Here is a 27,500-nt window from a genome sequence, read left to right as displayed (position 1 = left end):
GGAGGAGGAGGAGGAGGAGGAGGAGGAGTTAACCACAGCCACAACTCTTCCCCCTTTTCTCCTCCTCCTCCTCCTCCTCCTGTCCCCTCCTTGTCCAACACTACAGTGCACACTTTAAAGCCCATGGCAGGAGGAGGAAGAAGAGGAGGAGGAGGAGAAGGAGGAGGCAACTTTCAAACTACTCGCTAAATCCCTTCGAAGTCACTCCTCCCACGCACTCCTCTTCCTCCTCTTCCTCCTCATTTTCATCTTCCCTTCCTTCATCTCTTTTTCTTTCACATAACTTTAATCGTCGTATTTTGTCCTCCTCTTCCTCCTCCTCCTCCTCCTCCTTGCCGCAAACGATGAATAAATGGCGTTATTCAGGGACTGATTGCTCAACCTTGACCTCTCTCTCTCTCTCTCTCTCTCTCTCTCTCTCTCTCTCTGTGTCACTCAAGACAGGTCGATTTAAAGAAAAAGGAGTTGAGAGAGAGAGAGAGAGAGAGAGAGAGAGAGAGAGAGAGATGCTCTTCAAATGTTCTCTCCTCCTCCTCCTCCTCCTCCTCCTCATTGTTACATAAAAATCAATTGACATCTGGAGGAGAAGAAGAAGAAGAAGAAGAAGAAGAAGAAGAAGAAGAAGAAGAAGAAATGGAGGAGGAGGAGGAGGACAAAGTGAAGATAAGAAAAAAATCAGAGAGAGAGAGAGAGAGAGAGAGAGAGAGAGAGAGAGAGATCATAAGCTTCATGTTGGCAGGAACGTCACAGCCTCCCCCACACTGACATTGCCTTGCCTAATCCTCCTCCTCCTCCTCCTCCTCCTCCTCTCCTTTCACTCTCTCTGATGGGTTTTTTTCTTCTTTTTTTATTATTATTTTTACTTCGTTTTCCATAACCTCCTCTTCTGCTCCTTCTCCTCTTTTCTTCTTTTTCTTTTTCTCCTTCATCTTTTTTCTCCTTCTTCTTCTTCTTCTTCTTCTTCTTCTTCTTCTTCTTCTTCTTCTTCTTCTTCTTCTTCTTCTTCTTCCTCACCTTCTTTGTTTTCTTTTTCTCCTCCTCGTCCTGCTTTTTTTCCTTCTTCCTCTTCTTCTTCTTCCTCTTCTTCTTCCAACATTACTTTTTCATCCTTTTTATTATTATTATTATTATTATTGTTATTATTATTATTATTATTGCTATTATTATCATCATCATCATCATCATCATCATTATCAAACTCCTTCCTCTCATTAAATTCACCCTTCCTTCCCCTCGTCCTTAAGATAGATACAGATAAGCAAAGATAACACTCATAAATAATAAATGTGTTAGGGGGTAGTATTATCTAAGGCAATTCATATGTAAGATAATAATACATTTTTTTTTCTTATTAAATCTATTCCTGTTTTGAGATTCGTCTATTAATGCACCACACACACACACACACACACACACACACACACACCTGTCTGTAATTTCTCCCAGCGGTTAACTTTCCTCTTCTCTCTCTCTCTCTCTCTCTCTCTCTCTCTCTCTCTCTCTCTCTCTCTCTCTCTCTCTCTCTCTCTCTCTCTCTCTCTCTCTCTCTCTCTCCCCCCCCTCCCCCCCCTGTACTTAAAACTTTTCTCCCTCCCTTCCTCTCCTCCAGTATCTCCTCCTCTTCCTCCCTCTCTCTCTCTCCCTTCTTTTATTTATTTCTCCTCCTCCTTCCTTCCTTCCTTTCTTTTCCTTTTCTGGTTCTATTTTAATCATTATCTTCTATCTATCTGTCGTTCTCTATCTCAGCCTGCCCTAATTCAACCTCTATCTATCAAGTCTACTAAGCTATCATACTATTACTATTATTTCCATTTTCCATTTAATTTAACTATGTGTATGTCTGTCTATGTCTCAACCTGACCAAATATATCCTCTATCAACCTCTATTAACCCAGTAGCTGTGGGGATCATGTTTTTTAAAGCCCCCTCTAAGCGAGAATTATGAGAAAAAATCATCACTCACGCAAACCATTTCATAACATATATCAACGCATTTGTGATCAGTCTATGCATCATCTTTTCTTGGGGGGTTTATATCGTGGCAAAAATTTGGTCTGTCGCTGGTACTGGGTTTTTCTACCTAACAAACCCTAAACCCTCCTCTAATATGCCTTCCCTCACCCCCTTCCTTGCATTCATTAAGGGGGCGAATGTCTCCTAATAGTTGCCTGTCCCATCCTGCGTCCAATCACAAGCCAGATAGCATTAGAAAGGAGTGCTGTGATTGGCTAAGAGCAACACATGGTCCCAGGAGCTTTCTCTCTGTGATTGGGTGGTTGGCTGGCTGGCTTTCAGATGTATACACACACACTCATACATACATACACACATACACCTCTGTGCTGAGTGCTTGTTTGTTTGTGCTTGTGTGTGTTTGTGTGTGTGTGTGTTTGTGCGTTGAAATGGTCATCTTCATCCCTGCAAGTATGTGTGTGTGTGTGTGTGTGTGTGTGTGTGTGTGTGTGTGTGTGTGTGTGTGTGTGTGTGTATTTACCTATTTGTATTCAGACATGTTCCCTATTTCAGCTTCTAATTGTATAAGTGTGTGTGTGTGTGTGTGTGTGTGTGTGTGTGTGTGTTCTTTCATACTCGGAACAATTAGAATCATAAATCACAATCTCGCGCTTCCCATTGTTAATTTAATATGACCGACGTACATACCTCTGTTCATTTACGTATCAGCTGTTCCCTTTGACGCTATTCCTGTATTGGGCAACTGGCTGAGGTTTTTATGCCCTGCCTTGTATCAGTAATCATGTATCTGTCTCCTTCTCTTGCTAAACTGTCACTCTCTCTCTCCCTCTGTTGCTACTCCTGTGTTTGGTATGGAGTCACTGGCTGAGGTTTTTACGCCCTGCCCTGTAGTAGTAATCATGTATCTGTCTCCTTCTCTTGCTAAACTATCTTTCTCTCTCTCCCTCTGTTGCTACTCCTGTGTTTGGTATGGAGTCACTGGCTGAGGTTTTTACGCCCTGCCCTGTAGTAGTAATCATGTATCTGTCTCCTCTTGCTAAACTATCTTTCTCTCTCTCCCTCTGTTGCTGCTCCTGTGTTTGGTATGGAGTCACTGGCTGAGGTCCTTACTCCCTGCCCTGTAGTAGTATCACCTATTGCAGCTGTTGTCTTTGCTGGCAGAGGTGTGGGTGATCTACTTTAAGAGCACAACAACAAAGACAGACCCGCACTTTATACTTGCAACACACTGGCAAGCTAATTCCTGACACATCTGTTCTTCTTCTTTTTGTTTGATGTACTAATAGCAACACTGCCAAGCTAATTCCTGACACATTCTTTATTTTCTTCTTCTTCCTCTTCTTTTTCTTCTTCTTCTTCATCTTCCCATTCTTCTTCTTCTTCTTTTTGTTTAACGTCCTTACAGCAACACTCCAGCAAAATAATTCCTGACACATCTCTTCATTTTCCTCGTCTTCATTTTCCTCTTTTTCATTTTCATCTTCTTCTTCTTCACAGAGGAGGTGAGCTTCCATACCATTAGGAGAATGTTTGAAAATAAGGGCCATTTTAATTTTCTACAGACATGGAGTAAAAATTTATGTATGTTGTGTATGTTATGTTATTGTCATTGTGTAAGGCATCTTCAAACACAGGATAGGCAGTGAGATGTAGCCAGAAACACTCAAGGTCTCAGTATGCCTCCCTCACACACCCTCTCTCCCCATACAATCAAAGAGGGGGTGACAACATACAGTACAGGGTCAGGGAACACCCCATACTCACCCATCCCTTCCTCCTCAAGCAAACAGGGTACAGGAACACATGATAGGCAGTAATGAATAGCCAGAAACACTCAAGGTCTCAGTATGCCTCCAAGCCACACCCTCTGTCCCATTACAACCAAACAGGGGGTGATAACATACAGTACAGGGTCAGGACGCACCCCATACTCACTCGTCTCCCTCCACAGGTGAACAGGTGCGCGTGCTGAGCTACAACAAGTCTGGAGAGTGGTGTGAGGCGCATGCTGGGTCTGGCGAGGTGGGGTGGGTGCCATCCAACTACATCACCCCCGTCAATTCCCTCGAGAAGCACTCCTGGTACCACGGACCCATTTCGCGCAACACGGCTGAGTACCTCCTCTCCTCGGGCATCAATGGATCCTTCCTGGTGAGGGAGTCTGAGAGCTCGCCGGGCCAGCGCTCCATATCCCTGAGGTACAATGGGAGAGTCTACCACTACAGGATCAATGAGGATGACAGCTCAAAGGTAATGTAGAGTGGCTGTATGAGGGGTTCTTTTGGGATGGGTCAGAGAGGCTGGGAATTATGTAGAAAGGCTTGTAGGGATAATAGGTAGGTTTTGTAGCTGTTTGAGGAGGTCTTTTAGTGGGGTTAGAAAGGGTCAGGAACTATAGAAAGATTCGCAGTGTTAATAGGTTGGATTTGTGTTATAGGAGCTCTCTGGAGGGGCTTTTAGAGAGGCTAGTGACTATAGGAAGGCTTGCTGAGATAATATAATGGATTTTGTGGGGCTCCAAGGTACTATTGACTGACTGTTTGAGGAGCTCTTTGAGGGTTTAGAAAGGTAAGGAACTATAGAAAGGCTTGCAAAGGTAAGAGGTTGTTTTTAATGTCATAGGAGCTCTTTGGGGGTTGGTTAGAAAGGCTAGTGTGTATATAAAGTCTTGCAGAGACTGGCTGTTTGAGGAGGTTTTTGGGAAGGGTTAAAAAGGCTGGGAATTATATAGAAAGGCTTGCAAAAGTAAGAGGTTTTTAATGTCATAGGAGCTCTTTGGGGGTTGGTTAGAAAGGCTAGTGTCTATATAGTCTTGCAGAGATAATAGATGGGTTTTGTGTGGCTCCAAGGTACTGTATACTCACTGTTTGAGGAGCTCTTTTGGGAAGGGTTTGAGAGGGTAGTATCTATATAAAGGCTTGTAGAGATAATAGGTGAGTTTTCTGAGGCTCTGTGTTAAGAAATCCCTCATCCATATAGCATTGATGAGGTTATATATTGGTCTTTACATTGCTTATATCATTAGCCCAAGAAAATGGACCAGTTTTTCTCGATTTTCCGAAGAGTATGAAGAATGACTTGTGCGGCTTATTTATGTTGCCGGTGAATTACGTAACCTATTGTACTCCTTTGAAATGACTAGCAAAATCACCGTTCACAATGTGGGATTAATAGTCTTGGCCACATCAGTCCCTTAAACCTTATTACGACATGCGCCCTACATCTCCTAAACCTCCGCTAAAGAGCCCTCACACACCACAACACAGCCCCTAACCTAACCTAGCCTTTCCCCCACAGCTGTACGTTTAATCTGAGCTTCATATCAACACACTACCTATACTGTGTTCCCCTGTTCCTTCTTACAACACTAGCTATACCCGTTTAACCTCTGCTACGCAACCCTCATTCACCACAACACAGCCTAACCTAACCTAACCTTCCCCCCACAGCTGTACATTTAATCTGAGCTTCATTTCAACATGCTAACTGTACTGTGTTCCCTTAGTCCTTCTTATGACACTAGCTACACCCCTTTAACCTCTGCTACGTAACCCTCATTCACCACAACACAGCCTAATCTAACCATACTTTTACAGCTGTACGTCTCATCGGAGTTTCGCTTCAACACGCTGGCCGAGCTGGTTCACCATCACTCCCAGCATGCAGACGGCCTCATCACACAGCTCCTCTACCCTGCGCCCAAGAGGAACAAGCCCACTGTGTTTGGCCTCACTCCTGGTACGTGGGAAGGGGAAAGGGAGGGGGAGGAGGAGGAGGAGGAGGTGGTGCATGTGTTTGTGTGTGTGTGTTGGGGCGTGTGTCTGGGAAATAATGTCTTGAAACTGGGTGGTGAAGTGAAGAGTCTGTGTGTGCATGTGTGGGGTTGTATATGTGTGTGTGTGTGTTTGGTATGGTGAAAATGTCTTGACACTGGATGCTGAGGTGACTTAAAATAAATTGTTAGCAATGTTGTCACTATGAGATGTTGAGTTGTTTCAAAATTCACAGATTTTCACGTGTTTTTCCAGCGACAGTTATGCAATTATGACATGGGATGAATCCTGAACCTCAATTTTACTATAAGATAGTGCAGTGATTCAAAATAGGTCAGTTTCCCCATTTTTCCCAGCAACAGATTTAACACTATGCCCTAAACCCATAGCCACGTTTTCACTATAAGATGTTGCGTTGTTGTGAAATGCCCCAATGTGTGGTAGCCGCTGCCCGGGCCATCCCTGGGTAGCTGCTATCACACACGCAGGGTATTTCCGACAACGCCACGCATTTCAGACATCGTGCCCTCTCCTCACCCCACAGAGCCTGACGAGTGGGAGATAGAGCGCACGGACATTGCCATGAAGCACAAGCTGGGTGGCGGGCAGTATGGCGACGTGTACGAGGCCCTGTGGAAGAGATACAACATTTGCGTGGCGGTGAAGACCCTCAAGGTGAGCATCCCAAGAGGATTGTAAGGGCTGGAAGGATTGGCAGAAGTAGAAGTAGTAGTAGTAGTAGTTGATTCTCTCTTCTGGCCACTCATTCTGTTAGTAATAGTAATAAAATAATAATAATAATGAACTAGGGTATGTTAAGGATGTCATTATAGGAGTCAGGATGCAATTAGGGGAAAGAACTATAGATTAAGGGTTTTATAATGTGATTTAGGATACTACTACTACTACTACTACTACTACTACTACTACTACTACTACTACTACTACTACTACCACCACCACCACCACTACCACTACTACTACCACTACAACTAACCTAACTTAACCTACTACTACTACCTAACCTAACCTAACTTCACCACCACCACCACCACCACCACCACCACCTTCACCCTCAGGAGGACACCATGGCCCTGAAGGACTTCCTGGAGGAAGCCGCAATTATGAAGGCCATGAAGCACCCTAACCTTGTACAGCTGTTGGGCGTGTGTACCCGGGAGCCGCCCTTCTACATTGTGACAGAGTTCATGACCCGAGGCAACCTGCTAGACTACCTGCGGGTCTGTAGCCATGAGGAGGTCAACGAGGTCGTGCTGCTCTACATGGCTACCCAGGTCGCCTCTGCCATGGAGTACCTGGAGGAGCGGAACTTTATCCACAGGTAACGAGGGGTGGGGGTGGAGGGGGGCAGGTCAGGTCACAGGTGTTTTCTGAGGGGTATTTTTTTTTCATGACCTGTTTAGTCTGTTTTTTGTTTTGATATCTTTTAAAAGGTAAGGGAGGGATGAAATTTTCGTGGCACCCTTTTTTTTTCAAGTGTCTGTTTTCATATCTCAGAAGAGGAAAGAAAGGGAAGAGTTTTTTGCATCACCCTGTTTTTCAAGTGTTCAATCTGTCTTTGTATCTCTAAAAAGGAAAGGGAGGGAAGAAAATTTTTGCATCACCCTGTTTTTCAAGTGTTCAGTCTGTCTTTGTATCTCTAAAAAGGAAAGGGAGGGAAGAAAATTTTTGCATCACCCTGTTTTTCAAGTGTTCAATCTGTCTTTGTATCTCTAAAAAGGAAAGGGAGGGAAGAAATTTTTTGCATCACTCTGTTTTTCAAGTGTTCAATCTGTCTTTGTATCTCTAAAAAGGAAAGGGAGGGAAGAAATTTTTTGCATCACCCTGTTTTTCAAGTGTTCAGTCTGTCTTTGTATTTGTAAAAAGGAAAGACAGGGAAGATTTTTTTGCACCACCCTGTTTACCTAGTGTTCAGTCTGTCTCTGTATCTGTAAAATGTGAAGAAGGAGAAGGAAAAATGTAAAGGAGGGAGAGGGAAAAAGAGAGAGAGGGAGAGAGTAACCATATATATTATTCACCTCTAAATGACAAGTTAATGCTACACACTCAATGAAGGAAAAAGGAACAGAACAGGTAGGCTTAGCTAAGAGGGGAGGGAAGGAAGGAAGGAAGGAAGGAAGATAGACAGACCGGTAGTAGAAGGCTTATCAGTTAGGGCAGTGGTTCCCAACCTTTTTCAGCTTGTTACCCAATTTAGCATGCCACATTAAGCATGTTACCCCTTTCACAAAATGTTGTCAACATTTATATAAAACACTAGAGATAATTTCTTTGTCAAGAGCATCAGTGAGATGGTTGGAGTTGCATATTTGAAGCTAGTTGAGGAATTCTTGGCTTCGTGGTTGAAAGTGCTATATATTTTTTCTTTTCTAATACTGTATATTAGTTTTTTATATTTATTGTTATTTGGTTTAGCTTTGTTACTTACTTATAATAGGTTTACTTTACAACTTAAAATACTAAGACTAAGTTAACATTAATCCTAATACCAATGCTTACTTGATTTTCAGAATTCTTAACATTTTTCTGTCACCCCTCCATTACCCCCGAAAAATTGCTAAATTACCCCCAGGGGGTAATTTACCCCCAGGTTGGGAACCAATGAGTTAGGGGAAGGAAGGAAGGAAGGAAGGAAGGTAGACAGACAGGTAGTAGAAGGCTTACTAAATAGGGGATGGAAGGAAGAAAGGAAGGTAGACAGACAGGTAGTAGAAAGCTTATCAATTAGGGGAAGGAAGGAAGGAAGACAGACAGGTATTAGAATGCTTATCGAAGAGGAAGGAAGGAAGGAGAGAGAGAGAGAGGGAAGGAAGTATGGAGGGAGAGGGGAGAAGACAAGCTATCCAGGTCTTAGAAAGGATGACCCAGACTGGAGGAGGAACAGGAGAGGGAGAGAAACACTATATTAGCTTTAGGGAGGGAAGGAAACCTGATACTGGAGAGTGATCTAGGGAGCAGGGAGAGGAATGTTCCAGGAGGAGGAGGAGGAGGAGGAGGAGGAGGAGGAGGAGGGACTGAGTAGCATTGAGAACTTGAGACCCACAGAGTAAGTTTTTGTATAGGGTCAGAGGATTATTGAGAGAGAGAGAGAGAGAGAGAGAGAGAGATCATTACCATAGGCCTATCCACATTACAGTTACCAGAAGTCTAATAATAACATCACTCCTATTCACCAAACTTATTACATTAGAAAAAAAAGTTAGAATAATGAATGACGTGGATATTAATAAACGAGAAAGACGGTTGGAGTTCCATTATTTGATTTTTTTTTTATTTATTTATTTATATTTTTTTACCGCAAGGGACACGGAAAATTTACCGACACTGTGATATGTGATAATTATGTAAAGTTCTAAGAGTGTTCCGAGGTAATAGAGAGCAATATATATACAGCCGTCCCTCAAATAGTACGGTTTCCAAGAGTTCGGTTTTGGTTTTATGTGGATTTTCTCGGAAGATTTTTAAGGATTTTTAAATATCCCAATGAGCAGGAAATTTAAAAATCCTAAAAGATCTTCCATGACAATCTGTATAAAACCGAAGCCGAACTATTGGAAACCGTACTATTTGAGGGACGACTGTAGTAAGGTTGCCCCCGCCTTCCCTTCACCCACCCATTTATTTTTCTTACAAGCCTTCAGGAGTGACAGGTCTAACTCGCTCTGTTATTTTTTTCCTTCTTAAAACCCAAATTAATTATGTCCACCACACACCTGACAAAACCTGATTTAAACCCACCTTGTTTTCTTTTTTTTTTTCTTTCTTTCCTTTTCTATGTGGTGGCTCCAGCGCTCGTACACTTTCTCGAGGGGCCTTTTTGACGACCCCAGTCCGTTAGTAGCACAGGCAAACTTCATTTATTGTGACGTCTGTGGTATATGACTTGCTTGGCCCATGCTGCCCTTAAAACTCCTTATTGCACATCACCACAACCTGACTTAACCTACCCGTGAACCTAAAGAATCACACATTTGATAAGGCTTTCATAGGAGTTGTGGGTATTTACAGGGGTAGTTTTATGACCCTGGTGGTAGTCTGACCCTTCTTCACACCACACCACATTGCACACCTCCCCCATCATGACCCCACCCAACCCTACCCTTCCCCCATGACAAACTAACCAAGCCTCATCATTTCCAGGGACTTGTTTTATGACCCTGGTGGTAGTCTGACCCTTCTTCACACCACACCACATTGCACACCTCCCCCATCATGACCCCACCCATTCCTACCCTTTACCCATGACAAGCTAACTAAGCCTCATCACTTCCAGGGACTTGGCGGCGCGTAACTGCCTGGTGGGGGAGAACCATCTGGTGAAGGTCGCCGACTTTGGCCTGGCGCGGCTCATGAGGGACGACACCTATACTGCACATGCCGGCGCCAAGTTCCCCATCAAGTGGACTGCGCCGGAGGGTCTTGCCTATAATAAGTTTTCCACTAAGGTAAGGGAGAGAGAGTGAAGTGAGGAGTGACTGGAGTGAATGTGAAAGAAAGAGAGAGAGAGAGGTTAACAGTTGTATATCTTATCATTATTATTGCTATTTAAATCTTGCTGGAGGGTCTTGCTTATGGAGTGAATGAGAAAGAAAGGTTATCAACAGTGCCTTATTTTTGCTATATATTTTTTCTTGTATCTAAAGTGCATTGTAGCCTATCTTAGCACATCACCTTGCCTATAATAAGTTCTCTACCAAAGGGAAGGAGAGAGAGTGAAGTTCAGAGTGAACACATAAATAATAAAAAAGAAAGATTATCAACAGCACTATTCAACTCAAAACCACACCTTCACCAGCCCTTCCCGCACCTCACCCCTCCGTTACCCCCTTTCCAGTCTGACGTTTGGGCGTTCGGCATTCTTCTGTGGGAGTTTGCCACCTACGGCGTCTCACCATACCCTGGAGTTGACCTTACCAATGTGTATCACCTGCTGGAGTCTGGATACAGGTGAGGCAGGGCTGGATTTGTATTGTAACTGATCCTTTTAAAAGCTACTAAGAGTTAAGTGAGCATGTCTTTGTGTATTATGTTATAGACTGAGGGCGTATAGTGTAACAGTACTTTGCTTCCTGTATGAGTGAGTGCTGTTAGTCGAATTTAGGGCCGTAGTCTTAAACAGTTTGGCACCCAAGTACACATATTCTACAAGGCATTCATAAGTTATGGTCATTTCCAGAGGTAGTTTTATGACTCTGGTGGTAGTTTGCCCCATCTTCTGTACCATGTACCTAAGGAAGCACACATTTGACGAGGCTTTCATAGCAGTTGTGGGCATTTCCAGGGGTAGTTTTATGGCCCTGGTGGTAGTCTGACCCTTCTTCTGTACCATGAACTTAAGGAATTACACATTTGACAAGGCTTTCATAGTTGTGGGCATTTCCAGGGGTAATTTCATGGCCCTGGTGGTATGAGCCTTCTTCTGTACCATGAACCTTAAAAAAACACTCATGAGCACCTGAGTCATCTCCTTTTTGGCCTTTGGATTAAATTATAACTAGTAACCCCCTCTCTCTTGCTTGCAGGATGGACTGTCCTCAAGGGTGTCCGGTGCGTGTGTACGAGCTGATGAAGCAGTGTTGGTTGTGGAGCCCTGGAGACCGCCCGACCTTCTCCCACATCCACCACGCACTGGAGACCATGTTCCAGGAGACTTCCATCACTGAGGGTGCGAGATTTTTATGTTCACGCGAAATTGATGTCTCTTTTGACCTCTTGTGGTTCTGTTCTCTTTTGTTGAAGTGGCGTATAGTGGGTTGACTTTTTTTGCTGTTGTTTTCTGTTTGTTATTCCCCTTGACCTGCCTCCTGTTGCTAAAAAAAAGGACCTGAACTAAATAAATCACAAAATATCTCACAAAATTTCTTTACGTTTTAATTTATTTTTCTTTGTGTTGCCTCCATTTGTTATTCAGTTTTTCTTTCTTTTTCCTTCTTTCTTGGATGTGCAGGGAAAGGCAAGTTTTGTAAAAGCCAACTACTGTTATGTATTCTGTGGTGTATGAATGATGTATTTATCCCACTATGGTAATATTATACATCTCGTGACCCTTGGCTGTGTAGGACATGTATAGCTGTAATCCATGATCATTTAGTGTGTCATTTTTAACCCATGGATTTCCTGGTTGCTACAGTATGTGCCGTACAGGAATGGTATATCTATTCCTTATTGTTTATATTATACACCTCATGATCCTTGGCTGTGTAGGACCTGTATAGCTGTCATTTAGGATCATTTAGTGTGTGATTTTGTGGCCTTAGGCTTCCTCACTTCTGTACTTTGTTATGTAGGAATATCTGTACCACACCACACCACATTACACAACCTAACCTACCCCACCCCTAACTCCATATTTCACATCACACCACACATCGCACACCTCCACATCATGACCTCACCCAACCCTGCCCTTCACCCATGACAAACTAACCCAGGTCCCTTCATTTGCATATATCTATTTCCTGTGGTTTATATTATACATCTGACCCTTAGCTCTGTAGGATTAGTATAACTGTAATTCAGGATTATTTAGTGTACGATTTTATGCCCATAGACTTCCTGTGTTTGGCGTGTGTGCGATCGTTTATTTATGGCATTTTTGTGTTTTTCCGTGCAGAGGTTGAGCAGCAGCTGGCGGCCGGGGGTGGCAGGAAGGTCCGGGGCACTCCCTCGGGGCCGCACCAACCCTGGGGCGGCGAGGACCAGCTCCCCACCAGCCCCAGAACCTCCTCGGCCAGGCAGTGAGTCCATCTTCATTTCGCTATAAGTCTGTTGTGCACATTAACCTAAGCTTTTTCTCTCCCTTCTTCTCTTCCCTATTGTTGTTGCTTTTTACTTGTTCTCCTCCTCTTCCCTCTTCTTGATCCACCACCTCTTCATCACTCATTTTTCACTCACCAGAAAAAAAACTCTCCTTTTCTGACTCTGTTCTTTCTTCATTCCTGTGCTTTGCTTCACTCACAATTTCCCTCGTCTGAACTCTTTTTGTGTATGTGTGTGCATGTGTGTGTGTGTGTGTGTGTGTTTACCTATTTGTGATTTCCAGGGCATGAGTTAAGCTGGGATAGTCCTGTCTCCTTGTCTCTATTTGTCCAATCTCTCCCTCATTTGCTCTCCACTCACTTGCTGCCACCACAGTCTCCTCCTTTAGACCATTCCACTCATCCCAATCATAGCGGACGGGTTAACCTGACCCTTCCTCTCCTCCCCAGACGCAGCAACAAGAACAAGCACAACACCGTGGATGAAAGCAGCAGCCCCAGCCTTCCCAGGGACGTGCGACCCAGCCCGGGCATCCTGTCGGCGCGCTCAACCGTTGTCCAGCTCCGCCGCGCCACCAACAAGAAGGGCAAGCAGGCTCCAGCACCACCTAAGAGGACCAGGTGAGGGAAGGCTTATGTTCTAATCTTGTGTCTCTTTATATGCAGAGTCACCTGATAAGTTTTCCCTATTCAATATTTTCCTTGTATTGATAAGGCTTGAGAAATGCCAGTCGATCTATACCCTTCTTGACAGGCACAGTATTATAATTTATTCTCTCTTAAAACTACATTCAATACATACATTATTAGTGATGCATTATAAGGAGAATCACATTATTTCACATCAAGTATTGGAGAAAGGATTGAAAAAAAGCCTTTGTTCTGCAGGTGATTAAAAATGTCTGACGCTAGTGATATCCTTGACCATAACCTCCCTTCCCTTCCTCCCCAGCTCGTTCAGGGACAGCACGTGCACCGACCAAGACCTTCCTGGCGGGGGCGCAGCGGATGACCTCAATGAATTCAATGGTATAGACAAAATCTTTGAAGGTATCCGGTCCTTGTCCCTGTCCTTTCCTCTCTGCCTTCTTGCTGTCTCTCTCTGCTTCTGCTTTCTGAGGGACAGTTTGAGGTGGGAGGTACATTATTCAGGTCAAGTTTGGACTGCTGTAGAGGAGGCTGAGAATAAAGTTTGCTGGACATGGAGATTAACAAGGCACTGTATGACTGGTAGTGAGATCTAGTGTGTTGTTATGGGTGTAGGAGAGGCCCTGCATATACTCTACAGGGGAGGTTTTGGCAACATAGGACATAAGAAAGATTGAGGCAAGGGACATAGTTGGAGCGCATGAATTAAGTAGTGAGATGTAGGGTGATTTTGTGGGTTTAGGAACAGCTCTGCATATACTGTGTTAGGGGAAGATTGGGTAGTATTGGGCACTAGAGAAGCTTAGGCAAGGGGCAGAAATAGTTGGAAATACCTCATAGACCATCCAATTTCATTTATTCTCATGGGGAAATCTTGTGTTAAACATGATGGAGGAGGAGGAGGGAAGATCTGCCAGCCTGCACTCTTACCATTATTGATCTTCATGAGGAAATACTCTGGAAAAATGAAGCTGAGATATAAGACTGCAGTTGAAATAAAGAAAGCTAATCATTCTATTCTGCAAGCATTTGTATCGTTGTTGCTCTGCTCAGTTTTCAAGAGTATATTTTTGTGAATGCTGATCGGAACAGTGCACACAAATTAGCAAACACACACTCCCCTTGTGTTTATTGTACGTATAGGGAAGTATAGGTTAGTAAACATACGCTTCCCTTGAGTTTATTGTATGTATAGGGAAGTATAGGTTAGCAAACATACGCTTCCCTTGAGTTTATTGTATGTATAGGGAAGTATAGGTTAGCAAACATACGCTTCCCTTGAGTTTATTGTATGTATAGGGAAGTACAGGCGTAGGTTTGGCTAAAAGTCGCAGTGCATTCATTCTTTATAATCCTGTGGTTTGTGATTTACAGACTTTACTTTTATGAGACAAATAATATGCTTCTCAATGGACAGCATGCAATTCCCTTCCCTCAGGCATACTAGTGTAAAGTTGAGAATGCTTTGGAGAGTGAAGCAAACCATGTACAAAGGCTGTGTGCAGTTGGGTGGGTGGGGCGTGCATGGCTGAGGGTGTGGGAAGGGTCACCCCCTCACTACAGCATCATGGGGTCAGGCAGCGGCTTACTGTGTTGGACTAACGGATCAGATGAGCAAGTCTTGTTTTTTATAGCTTTTCAATCCACCTGAATCCTGTTGTCAGTAACCTTGCTTGCACTTCAAAACCATTCCATTAATCCCTTGACTGTGGATTTCCTACAAGAAGACTTCACCAAGCTACAGGAATGGAACAAAAAATGGCTGCTACAATTTAATTAAGAAAAATGTGAAGTCCTGCACCTTGGGAGGGGATATCTAGCATACCAATACCACATGGGAAACACTCCACTATCCACCACAGAGGAAGAGAAAGACCCAGGACTATAAGTTACCAGGCTACTAGTGAAAGCCAAATCCATGCCAATCGCAGCGGAGGGGTTAATGAGTTAGCTATACCCTGTGGTGGTGTTTTCAGTCACATACGAAACTACAGTTATTTAGCCTCCCTCCATCCCTCCCTTCCCTCCTTTCCCTTTCCTCTCCCTCCCTCCCTCCCTCCCTCACTCCCTGCAATGTGATGTCTGCTTTGATAACTGTGCTTGGCTTCGCTGTTTGTCTTTGTGGTGTTTTCAGCTTCTGGTTTCCTCCTTGGTTTCCTAACTTGTGTGTTGTTGGTGGTGACACATTCATGGGTCAATGTGTTGCCTCCTGGGTGTGTGTTACTTGTCTTGGGTCCAGTGTGTCTGACAGTGTCTCAGTGTGTCATGAAGTGAGACTCGATGATTTCACTTGGTCAATTTAAAGAGGTTTATTGCGTCTTTTTCCATTATTTACAGTAGTCATGGGGCATTACATAAACATAAGAATTAACATTTATCAAATATCAATTACTACTACTACAGAATGTATAAAGTTCCACATCTCACTTTTTTATTATGAAATCTACAAGTGTTGTGTTTAGTGAATGTTGTTAAGTCAGTGTGTGTGTGTGTGTGTGTGTGTGCTGTACAGGCATCCAGAGGGACCTGGCGGACCTGGCCAGCAGCAACGACGCAGAGAGTGAGAGTGAGCTGAGGGAACGCACGCCAGACACCGAGGACTCAGGCGCCCAGTCCCTGCCAGCCACCCAGGGGCTGCCCTCCACACACTCCACCTTCAGGGTGGAACCACCACATCTACAGTCCTTCAGGTAAGGCAGGGACTTTATATAAGGAGGGGGAGTTGAGAGTGACTTTATATAAGGCAGGGGGAGCTGAGACAGTGACTTTATATAAGGAAGGCTTGGAGAGCTGAGAGTGACTTCATATAAGGCGGGGGGAGCTGAGAGAGTGACTTTATATAAGGCTGGGGGAGCTGAGAGAGTGACTTTATATAAGGCAGGGGGAGCTGAGACAGTGACTTTATATAAGGAAGGCTTGGAGAGCTGAGAGTGACTTTATAAGGCTGGGGGAACTGAGAGAGTGACTTTATATAAGGCGGGGGGAGCTGAGGGTGCAGGTCACTGGGTGTGGCACAGCTCCTGCCCTTGACTCTGACCTCCACCCAGCTTACCCTTTTTGTCCTCCCCACAGACAAAAGCCTTCAGTGGGCATGAGGGACCCCAAGGGAGATCGCCTCCGCCGCGGCCGCCTGGAGAAATGTGAGAGCCAGAGTGGCGGCCTGGGCGGTGGCGGCCGCCACTTGACGGTGGCGGCGCTGGAGGTGCACAATGTGAAGCGCGCCATCAACCGCTACGGCACACTGCCCAAGGGTGCCAGAATAGGGGCCTACCTGGAGTCCCTGCGGCAGAGTGGTCTGTCCCAAGGGGTGCCGCCCCCCGCTGAGGACCTGGCCCCCCAGGACCACACCCAGGGGGGGGAGGGAGAGGAGGCAGGGGAGGGGGAGGGGGAGGAGAAGGGTGGTTTAGCCATGATCAGAAGTAACTCAACCCAGGGGGGCTTTCCCCCCCAGTCCCCCATCATCACCCGGCTCAGCCCCCGGCCCCAGCTGCCCCGAGGGGACCGCCGTGCCAAGGAACCCAGCCTGGCAGACCTAGAGTTCCCACCGCCGCCGTCTGACCTGCCACCGCCCCCAGAGGACTTCATGGAGGAGGTGCCGGGAGGCCTGGCCGCTCCCAGTGGGGTAGAGTTCCCTCCTCCACCGGGCTGCTCCCCTGAGGCCCGGCGGCGGCCGGTGCCACGGCCCGCCCCCTCGCCCCGCACCCGGCGGCGAGGAGACATTCCAGTGGCCAGCCCCCAGCGTGTGGCCGCCCCAGTGGAGGAGGAGGGCGGGGAGTCCCCGCGAGTGGAGCGACCAACACTCAGCGTGACACGCTGGCGGCTGAGGGACGCAGAGCCTGACCGGCCGCCGCTGAGGGCCAAACCCAGCCTGGAGGCTGCAGTGGACGGGGAAGCCCCGCCCCCCGGGGAGGCCAGTCCTGCTGCCAGGTTTGGGGTCAGCCTGAGACACCGGGACCAGTCCTCAGACTCCTGTGACAGTGTGCGCTCAACGGAGAACCTGTCCCCTCGCCCTGCCCCAGCGGGCCCCAAGGGGCGGCCCCGGCCTGGGCCAGCACCTGCCAAGAGTCCCGGCTCATCCTCAGCAGACACAGAGGGCCAGCAGACCCCATCCTCCCCTGCTGGTGAGGGGGGCCACACCCCCGGGGGGGGCAGCCCTCCCTCAGTGGATGCAGCCTCCCTTGTTTCCCGGGACGGCAGCATGGAGGAGGAGGAGCCTCGGCCGGCCCCCCCTGGCCCCCCGGCCAAGGAGGGGCTGGAGCTGAAGCTGGTGGCGGAGCTGAAAGAAGAGGAGAGCAATGCCCTGGCGGGGGAGGCGCCCCCCGGCCCCACCCAGAAGGACCCGGCCGTCCAGCTGGTCTCTGAACTATTTGAGAGCCTGCGGCAGAAGGGTGGCAGGATAGCAGAGCCACCGCCTCCGCCGCCGCTGCACCTGGACAATGGCGGCCCCGCCCCAGATGAGCCCGCTGGCCTGCAGGAGAGTGGCGACCGTCCAGCGTTCAAGGCAAACCTGAAGAAGGTGAAGAGCCCCTTTGAGAAGAGCCCCGGTGAGCGTGAGCACCGCAAGATTTACTTCAAGCCAACCCTCAGGAAGACAGAGCCGGCCTGCACTGGGCCCGCCAGGGAGGACGGCCCTGGCTCAGAGGCCCCGGACCCCCACAGCGCCCTCATGGACGTGCGGGCAGGGCTGAGGAAGACCAACCTGGTGCGGGAACCAGATGCCCCCGCCACAGAGGAGGCGCCAGGCACCACCGCCCAGAAGGAACCCCAGCACCAGCAGCAGCAGCAAGAACAGCAGCAGAATGGCTTGGCTGGGGACCCCCGGGCAGAGGACGTCTGTGCAGAGGGCGAGGGTGTGGGTGGTGGTGCAGGGCGGCCAGACCCCATGACTGAGAGTGTGTCCAGCATGAGTGGCGGGGGGGATGGGGGGCTGAGGCTGGGGCCAAGTGGGGAGAGCCTGAAGGCAGTGTCGGTGGGGGAGGAGGAGGAAGCCAAACGGTTCAGCTCCAGCAGCATCAGCAGCCTCAAGAAGCTCTGGGAGAAGCAGGACGCAGCAGGTGACAAGCCCCCGCCAAGGCCAGACCCCAACCAGACCAGCCCCAAGTATGCCCCGGGGATATACAAGAGGCCTGAGCTGCCCCGCGCCCCCAAGGACTCCAATCCTGAACCCCCGGCCCCAGCGCCAGGCAGGACCCCTGAGGAGGATGGCAAGGTGGGGAGGCTAGAGAAGAGGACCTGGCCTCCCGTGGGGGGTGGCGGGGGGGAGTCTGAGCCCCGGCCAGTTGACGGGAAGCCCTGTGTCCCCGTCAAGCCTGTTGGGAAGACCTTCAAGCTGCCCCCGCCGCCCACTGGAGTTAAGCCACCGCCCCCTAAGCCAGCGGGGATCTACGCCACGCCCTCCATCATCCGGCCGCCGCCCGTGCCTGTGCTCACCCTCAAGAAGGAGGCGGTGGAGGCCAGGCCGCCCAGCAAGGAGCCATCCAGCCCTACCACCGCCTCAACCGCCACCTCCATCATCTCCTCAACCACCTCCATAGCTGCTTCCACCACCACAGCAACCACCACCACCACTGCTGCAACAACCAGTGCTGGCGCTTCCACCACCACCACCAACAACTCCTCAACACCTGCTGCTTATACTACAGCCACCACCACTTCTGGCACCACCACCACCACCAGCAGCCCCCCACCACCAGGTGCCCCCTCCTCCCCTCCCTCCTCAGAGAAGGCCGCCTTGCAGGAGCAGGGCCAGGCGGCAGAGGCGGCCGTGTGTGGGCTGCGGTGCCAGGGGTCCCCGGCCACGGTGGCGGCTTGCATCCAGGTGGCCCAGCGAGTGTCGGCCTTCCACCGGGCATGTGGTGGCTGTGTGGATGCCCTACCGCCCCAGAGTCGCTTCCACCTACGGGAGCTGCTTGGCCGCCTGGAGCTGCAGGCCCGCCAGCTGCGCAGCGCCGGCGGCCGGGCCGTGGAGCACAATGACAAGCTGTTTCTGGAGGTGGAGGCGGGCCTCAGGGACATTGGCGCCGCCCTGCAGCGCTAGCACGCCGGCCGCTGGAGGGGGCGGGGCGCTGGGTGTCCGCTGGTGCTCTGTTACTTAAGGGTGGGCAGGACCTGGACCGGCGGTGGAGGCGATTCTCAAGTAATTTTGTATGACATGGACGCAACTCTTGCATTTAGGTGTTGAGGTGCCTCCCTGGGCAGGCACACCTCGGCCCACGTTGGTGTACATTTTTAATTAATTTTTTGCGTTCTACAAGTTTAACTACATATTTTGATTGCTCACGAGGACTTAGGAACCCATCTTTTGCCTCTTCCAGGAAGGTGTTTTGTACATTGACCAGCGCGCATGAGTGTGTGTGTGTGCGTCCACTCGCGCCGTGGATCCTGTGTATACATGTACTAATGACAGTTGCGTGGTGTAATCCCGCTGAACGGGCTCACTGCGAGGGACGGGACGTGCATTTTGTAAACAGCTTGGAGCTCCGTGGCGTGGCAGCTTTTTCTTGCATGTGAAGGGTAGACTAACCACCTCTTGGGAGTGTGGGCCGGGTGGAGAGTAGCTATAGGGGGCATGCGCCTGGAGGGACAGCAAGCAAGAAGAATGGCAGCCAGCAAGCGCCTGAGTCATGTGGATCATCCCATCCATAGCTTGCCGGACGGTGAAGCGCGCTGCTGTTTTGATATGAATACTAGTCTTGTGATGTATTGCTGCTGTGAGGGTGGTGGCTCTGGGGGCAGCACTGGTGTCAAAATTTTTTTCCTTTTTTTTACAAGGTGCTTACTTCCTGGGTTGGGTTGGTGCAGGGGGGCGGTGCAGGGCGGCGTTGTGTCTTGCAGGGCAGTCTTCTTAGGGTCCATTCTAGTTTTATAAATCTTGGCAGACTTTCTCCCCTTCGTCACGGCAGCGTTGATGGGCCCTGGGCAGTTGAACAAGTACTCGTGAAATAGGCTGCTGGAATATACAGAAGGGATTATGGTTCATTCAGGAGATTATCAGTCAGCATCAGTTAGGGTTCTGTGAGTGTAGTGGCAGCTGGTGGAGCAGATCTGTGCAGTGTGTGGTCAGTGTGTGAATTGTTCTGTTGGTTGCGAATGCTTTCTAATGCTAATTTTTGAGAGGACTTGCCAAGTAGTGTTAGCTGGTGAAAAGACATTTGCAGTGGAAACAGTGTGTGTGTGTGTGTGTGTGTGTGTGTGTGTGTGTGTGTGTGTGTGTGTGTGTGTGTGTGTGTGTGTGTTTAGTTTGAAGGCCTTCACTTTGGAATCCCTCGCCGGTGTGACCTTTCCGGCTGCTCATTCACTCATTATTCTTTTCCCTTTCACACTCACCCACACAGCGACCTTTGCTCATTTCACTCACCCTCATTCATGTCTGCTCATGGGGTATTGGAAACATTGTGGATGTAATTTATGAGTTAATGTTTTCAGTGAGTAGCGTCATCCGCCGGGTGCGTGCGTGCGTGTACGTGTGTCTGTGTACAGAATAGTGTGTGTGTGTCGTCCCGGGCCTCCCTTCTTCCTGTTCCTGATGAGGTGTTGACAATTTTTTGTATTTGTCCCGCTGAAAAGTATCTCAATGTGCGTCCAAAGTTGACACGACTGCCACGTACTTACTGCGTTGGCGGCACGGCCACACCACGCTGGCGACAGACACAGCCAGACGCTTGTGTGACCTGTGATACTCTTGTTTTCCCTGAGGTTTCCATGAATAGCTTGGGTCAGCATCACAAGAGTGGTGTCTGGACTCTCCCTCACTGCTGGCCTCCCCAGAGAAGTGTTCCATTGTCCCCGCCTCACCCCTGGAGCAGAGGAGCCTCCAACCACTTGTTTGAAGTCATGCCTTGATTTTCCAAGGTGCAGCTGTCTTGTCTGTTGGCGAGGGCCGCTCCTCTCACACGGGGTGCTGTGGCAGAGCCTGGCAGGCCTTGTCATTGCTGGAGATTATAACTTGAATGTTTTTATCTATTTAAATGAGTTCACTCAAGGATCACATTGATGACATGGCATTTTTAATGAAGGAACGAGTCTTTCCACTGAAGATAATTAACAATACTGACATGTTCCTCTTGTCAGTGAGTGACTACAGCTTTCCATATTGGAAAGTGAGGCATATGTAAAGGAGAGTCCACTAATAAGAGTCCTCCAGATGGCGCAACAACTTTAGGCCGGAAAATGTTAGTGGCCATGAACATTACTTTGTATTTGAGGAGATGTGACTCCAAATGCTTGAGTGCGTATGTGTTCCTATAAGTACTACTAATGTTCTGTGAGGTGTTGTCGTCATCTTCCACGCTGGCGAGGGCGTGTTTCACACACGGCCACAACCAACAACAACAGTTTTTATAACCTGTAAGTTTTGCACATTGGTCTCTAGGCTTCATTATATTTTCAGTAACCCTGACGTTGTCAAGTTCCTCTCATGGTAAACATGTAAGATGTTTAAGGATTTCTTGAACTAGTTGTGTGCACACAAACCTCTCTAGAGCGCCTCTGGGGCTGGTGGGCAGAACAAAGGGAGAACAGTGGCAGGTGTTCATCCAGACCTAACTTTTTTGTACATGTCGGTTTTTAATGGATCACTGTGTAGGAGGGTTGTACATAGATTTTATTTGTAATTTGTAAAGTTTTTTATCAATACTCCTAAACATAGTCCTGTATATAATCACCTTTATTTATTTTTTAATCAAATATGGTGAACTTTTTATTCAAGTAATTATTATTTTGATTGCAGCTTAGATCACTAGCCATTCCGATGACTAAATTGTGTAGGATTTACTTACCTGGCTTGTCCGGGAGCCTGGTGTCCCTGTACTCCAGGCCGGGAGGGATGATAGGGAGGGATGTGTCGGGAGGCTTTTCCAGCGTTTTGCTACGACAGACAACATCACTTTTGTACCATACGTACCACCACCGCTCCTACGGCTCTTCAGTGATGATCTAGTGAGGTACTTTGTAAAGGACTTTTGTTCTCATCCCGTAGTCAAATATATATATGAATATATTATATATACACCTTTGTGTAGAGTATATGTTGCTGGGATATCATCTTGTACATAGCCAGGCATGTGGTCAAGGGTCCATTGAGCTAAGAGAAGAAGATCAGGCTGAGACAAAACATTGCCAAAACAAGATTCGTGTAACCTGTTATTGTCTGTCTGTGCTTGAGGGGGCAGTAACTACTGTTTTGATAACTTATTATTTGCCATTATTCTGTGATTTATTTTCATCATGCTTTCCTCCAGTCTTTGGTACCAACAATGGTATACTCACATTTTTATGAAATATTTAATTATAATCAAATAAATGAAACTAGAAAATGTACAGCTTTGATAAAAAGTTCCTGCATCTGATGGGGAACAAAACAATCATGAACATAGAATTTTTATTACATACACATTTTTGCATACTGTATTAAGTACATACACATTTTGACCCACTGCAGAATACTCCAACTCAGGCGTCTCTGGCACCTCCACACTGAACGGAAACCTGCCGCGTGGGGTGGAAGGTCTCAGTACTGCTGCACGGCTCTACACATTCCACTTCACGCGGGGGCTTCCATTCTTACACAACTATATATAACACTTGTGGACTGTATTGTTGCAAGGCCTTGGGTTCAGCAGTGGTGGGCTGGTATATATATATATATATATATATATATATATATATATATATATATATATATATATATATATATATATATATATATATATATATATATATATATATATATATATATATATATATATATATATACATACATACATACATACATACATACATACTAGGTTCGGTGATGGCTCACGAGCCCTTGCACCATGCGAGGAGGCGAAGCCTTCAGTTCTCCTGGGCCAAGACCAAGGTACAGGTGTTGGAGGTTTACTGGATGAGGCAGTACAGTCTGTTTATGCCTGTGGTGAGGACACTAATATCAGAAAATTACACATACCTTGGTAGCGTTGTGGAGGACAATGGGCGGTCTCGTCAGGAAGTCTTACAGTGCCTTGGCTTGGCCTACATACAGTGTTATGGATTCCCTCAGCACGAGTATATGGTATTCTTGATACCTGCGCGGAAGGACAGAGATCCAGATCTTCAGGTTGCTTGTGCTCCCTGTCTTACTCTGTGTGAGACATGGACACTGAATAGTGACTCGAAGAAGCTGATCGATATCTTTGCCTACGCAGAATCATGAGATATCCCTGAAATGACTTTGTGTCAAATCAATGATTACTCAGCTGGGTGAGTCCATAACACTGTAGGCCAATCTGCTGTAAGACTTCTTGACGAGACATGCCGCTGTTCTCCACCACACTACAAAGGTATGTGAAATTTTTCAGGATATCAATGTCCTCTTCACATGCATGAACAGACTGTACTGTTTAATCCAGTAAACCTCATACACCTGCACCTTGGCCCAGGAGCCCTGGAGTGAAGGCTTGGCCCCCTTGTGCCGTGCAGGGGCTCGTGGGCCATCACCAAAACCGCCAGTGACTCTGCAAAGTTGACAATATCTAGAATATTAAAAAAGAAAACTACCACATCCCACTGACCCTGACTTGCAACATTATAAGTCCACCTAAGCTGCCCTCGCTGAGGTGATGTGCCACCACACACATAACAATGAACACCACCATGGAATTTATACTCGAGACACAAAAACCTCTGAATGTCAAGTATGAAATGTCATGGTTTAATCAAGGGACCTCAGTGCAATCTGCAGGAAAAAGCAGCAGCTCCATAGAAACTGGAAAATCTTAACCTGTGCCAGAGTTTAAGCAACAAAGAGGTAGGTAGTAGTACGTCAACAGTGTGAACAGATATGACATAATAATAACCAAAAGATGCCTACAGATGCCAAAGTCAGCCTAGTGATGGCCCTCCTATCATCACTATGGCAAGCCTCTTGTCCTTGGCTCCCGCTCCCCACCCTCTTGACCTATAGTCTTCAGCCTCTGGAATTCACCGCTGACTGGACTGCACACCTGAATGTCAACCTGTGGGGCCATGGGTAATGTACGACAGACGCTGCCCTCGATCACCTATTAGACAAGTCACAGCCATGTCCTGCCAACGTGTTCTGCTCCATCTATCCAGCTCACAGACACTAGAATGTTTTCCTTGCCAACTATTCCACATAAAATTATTGGATATTTGAATTCCAAGTTACACTAAGCCTATTATTCATACCAATAGTATATTCAAGTGACTGTGTGAAGCTACGTAACACTTATCAATAGCACTGGTATATACACACACACACACACACACACACACACACACACACACACACACACACACACACACACACACACACACACGCAGGCAGATGGAATTACAAAACATCAAAGTCTGACAGAACAAACGGCTCCTCATCAGACATCAACAACTTCATCCCATCAACCCTAGACACACCCACAACATTTTCAACCAAAACCCACATGATCCTTCCTCACATACCTGGCATCACATCAACACAAGACACACCCACGACAGCAACCGAAACCTTAACCTTACCCCACACATTCCTCTCATACTTGGCATTCACACACTAAGCTTTGTCCTCACCAACACCTTAACACTGCAACACTAGCACTAACCTAAGATGACCAGCCAGTATATATGTACACTAACGCACTAACAGCCCAACCGAAGCCAAAGAGCCAGGGTTTGGGATTCCTATTGACATGGAAATGCTCACTTACTTGCCTTACTTTCTACACACAAAACACACTGCTCCTCATGAGACGCTACAGCAGAAGGGTAAGTATTGTGCCCTGATATAAGATGCCAAGGAAGGGAGGTTTGCTTGTTCATGCCTGCCATTACAGTTAGAATCAGAGAAAAAATTTACTCTGGCAAATTGGAATTACGAATGACGAACGTATGTCGAAATAAAGGTTGATATAAGTCCTTAATCATGTGTTGTGCCCGCCCTGATATAAGATGCCAAGAGAGGGAGGTCTACCCATTCATGCCTTCCATTACAGTTAGAATCAGAAAAAAAGTTGCTCTGGAAAACTGGGCTTACGTATGATGATGAAGTCAAAATAAAGGTTGATATAAGTCCTTAATGAAGTGTTGTGCTCTGATATGTAAGATGCTGAGTTAATGGAGACTTGCCTGTTCATACCTGCCAATACAGTCAGAAGCAGGAAGAAGTTACTCTGGAAAACTGGGCTTATGTATGATGATAAACCAGTCCAAATACAGGTTAATATATGTCCTTAATCATGACTTTAGTGCTTCATACCTTCCTATTTCATACTAATTTCTTTATCAGGGCTAGCAAGAATGGACAGCTGAATGAACCTCATCCTCTCAGGCTACACAAGAGAGGACTAACAGTGTTCCCATACCAACAACTAACAGTTATCTAGCTGAGAGAGAGAATATATATATATATATATATATATATATATATATATATATATATATATATATATATATATATATATATATATATATATATATATATATATATATATATATATATATATATATATATATATATATATATATTATATATATATATATATATATATATATATCTATATATATATGCTACACAGGGTCTTGTCCTCTCTCTAGACTGAACTATACATGAGGTGGCCTTCCCTACAGCCCCTGCAAGCTATATACACACATGCAGAGCTACCCAGGGGTGTGTTTGACATTTGTACACACCATTATAACCAGTACTTGGATCAGGACACTTGAGGTATTAGAATTAAGTCAAAAAAGGGTTATAACTAGAATTTCTTTGGGTTATACCTCTCTCATAGTGAACATGACCTCAACTTGGGTCAGAAGAATTGAGAGGGTGTTAAATTATGTCAAGAAAGGGTTATAATCAGACATTCTATAGGTCATACTTCTTCTAAAGCGAACAATACCTCAATCCTTCTTAGTACTGATCAGAGAAGTGTATACAGACAGCCTAACACACCACAATCACCCACCAACGCCCCCTTCACACCCACTACCATGTCTATTTCCCGTCGGTGATATATGCAACATTATCATACGAGGCTGCGACCTGACCTTCGACCGGGGCTGAACTCTGCGTCTCCTGCTGCCCTGCCTCCTCATCCTCCTTCTCCTCTTCCTCCGGCTCCTCCTGAATGGTCTCGAGTGGCTTCCCCAGCGACATCTCTATCATGGGGACCTCGATGGAGAAGTTGAGGGTGGAGAGCAGGATGGTAGCCAGGCGGATCTTGTTGTTGCTATCCTCGTCATACAGCCAACGGGAGTCCTTGCGCATGACCAGACTTTTCTCCTTGACCGGGCCCTCGGGAGCTGGTACCACGGCATCCTCGACGCTGTACTGTTCGCTGCGATCCGACACCATGATGAAGCTGAAGGAAGAGGGATTCGGTTAGTGTCTGTTTAAGGAAGGACGGAGGCTGTTATGGTCTGTTTAAGGAAGGATAAACTCAGTTATGGTTCCAGCTGTCACACTCTGTCTATATGAGAATTCTAACATCGTACTCTGTCTATGGGATGACCAACTACACTTTTTTTACTCAAGGGCAAGAAAAAAATGAAAATAAACAAATAGATACATAAAGAGAAAAGGAAAAAGCCTGCTAATCACTGCCTCTACAAATTGCTCATGGTCTATAAATTGCTCACTATAAACTGAAGAGGTTCGCCAATGCCCTAAAAATCTGCATCTGTAAATCGCAACCTTATAAATAGTCCCATATAAGACAATAGTTCCTAGCTTGAGAGACACAAGACAAATACGAAAAATACAAAATAAATACAAAAATGAGCTCACATGAAGATCAGTGCCATGAGAAGGTTCACCAATGGCCTGGAGAACTGTATGTGTGAATAGCAACCTCCCGAATAGTTCCAAGCAAATAGTTCCTGCCCTGAGAGACACGGGACATCAATATGTATACAGAAATGAGCTCACATGAAGATCAGTGCCATGAGAATGTTCGCCGCCGCTCCGAAGAAAAACTGGGCCCCCGGGAAGACCTCGATGGTGGAGTAGTAGACGGCCGTGTAAAGCGGGAAGCTGATCATCGGCATAAGCCCATCCAGAGCTCCCAGGACGGCCGATACCTTGCCTGAGGACACAAATAAATCTCTTAGTGGTGTGGCCGAGGAACTGTGACATAAGCAACAGTAGTAGTAGTAGCAGAAGCAGTAACCAGCATCCCTAGCACAGGTTACCCTCATACCCATATTTAGGAAGAAAAAGTGGACGCGATGCAGAAAAACGGTAAATGTCAATCGATCAAGAGAGAAAGTGTCGCCCAGAGAAATTGGCTTCATTGACACTCTGTACCAAGGCAAAATGAGATGAGAGTCACTT

The 27,500-nt window shown here is 46.7% G+C and overlaps 2 protein-coding genes across 5 annotated transcripts in view; one reads left to right on the top strand and one right to left on the bottom strand.

Moving 5' to 3' along the window:
• LOC126999574 (tyrosine-protein kinase Abl-like) overlaps positions 1–22,543 on the top strand; it is a 41,174-nt gene extending 18,631 nt beyond the window's left edge. For 2 of the 4 annotated variants that reach the window (XM_050862346.1, XM_050862343.1), the window contains 12 exons: positions 3,926–4,224; positions 5,571–5,712; positions 6,265–6,422; positions 6,827–7,089; positions 10,042–10,213; positions 10,603–10,715; positions 11,291–11,433; positions 12,382–12,505; positions 12,977–13,147; positions 13,479–13,576; positions 15,687–15,864; positions 16,247–22,543. In XM_050862346.1, the coding sequence (XP_050718303.1) occupies positions 3,926–4,224; positions 5,571–5,712; positions 6,265–6,422; positions 6,827–7,089; positions 10,042–10,213; positions 10,603–10,715; positions 11,291–11,433; positions 12,382–12,505; positions 12,977–13,147; positions 13,479–13,576; positions 15,687–15,864; positions 16,247–19,211 (4,826 nt within the window). In that variant the 3' untranslated portion in view covers positions 19,212–22,543. The remainder of the gene's footprint in view (positions 1–3,925; positions 4,225–5,570; positions 5,713–6,264; positions 6,423–6,826; positions 7,090–10,041; positions 10,214–10,602; positions 10,716–11,290; positions 11,434–12,381; positions 12,506–12,976; positions 13,148–13,478; positions 13,577–15,686; positions 15,865–16,246) is intronic. The other 2 variants (XM_050862345.1, XM_050862344.1) reach the window with 2 other exon arrangements.
• Positions 22,544–25,726: 3,183 nt separating this feature from the next.
• LOC126999573 (proton-coupled folate transporter-like) overlaps positions 25,727–27,500 on the bottom strand; it is a 30,030-nt gene continuing 28,256 nt past the window's right edge. The window contains exons 5-6 of the mRNA XM_050862342.1: positions 27,096–27,252; positions 25,727–26,529 (exon numbers count right to left, since the gene is read on the bottom strand). Of these exons, the coding sequence (XP_050718299.1) occupies positions 26,163–26,529; positions 27,096–27,252 (524 nt within the window). The 3' untranslated portion in view covers positions 25,727–26,162. The remainder of the gene's footprint in view (positions 26,530–27,095; positions 27,253–27,500) is intronic.

The sequence above is a fragment of the Eriocheir sinensis genome, chromosome 16, assembly GCF_024679095.1.
Source record: "Eriocheir sinensis breed Jianghai 21 chromosome 16, ASM2467909v1, whole genome shotgun sequence".
NCBI lineage: Eukaryota > Metazoa > Arthropoda > Malacostraca > Decapoda > Varunidae > Eriocheir > Eriocheir sinensis.
This window is presented reverse-complemented; position numbering and strand designations above follow the sequence as displayed.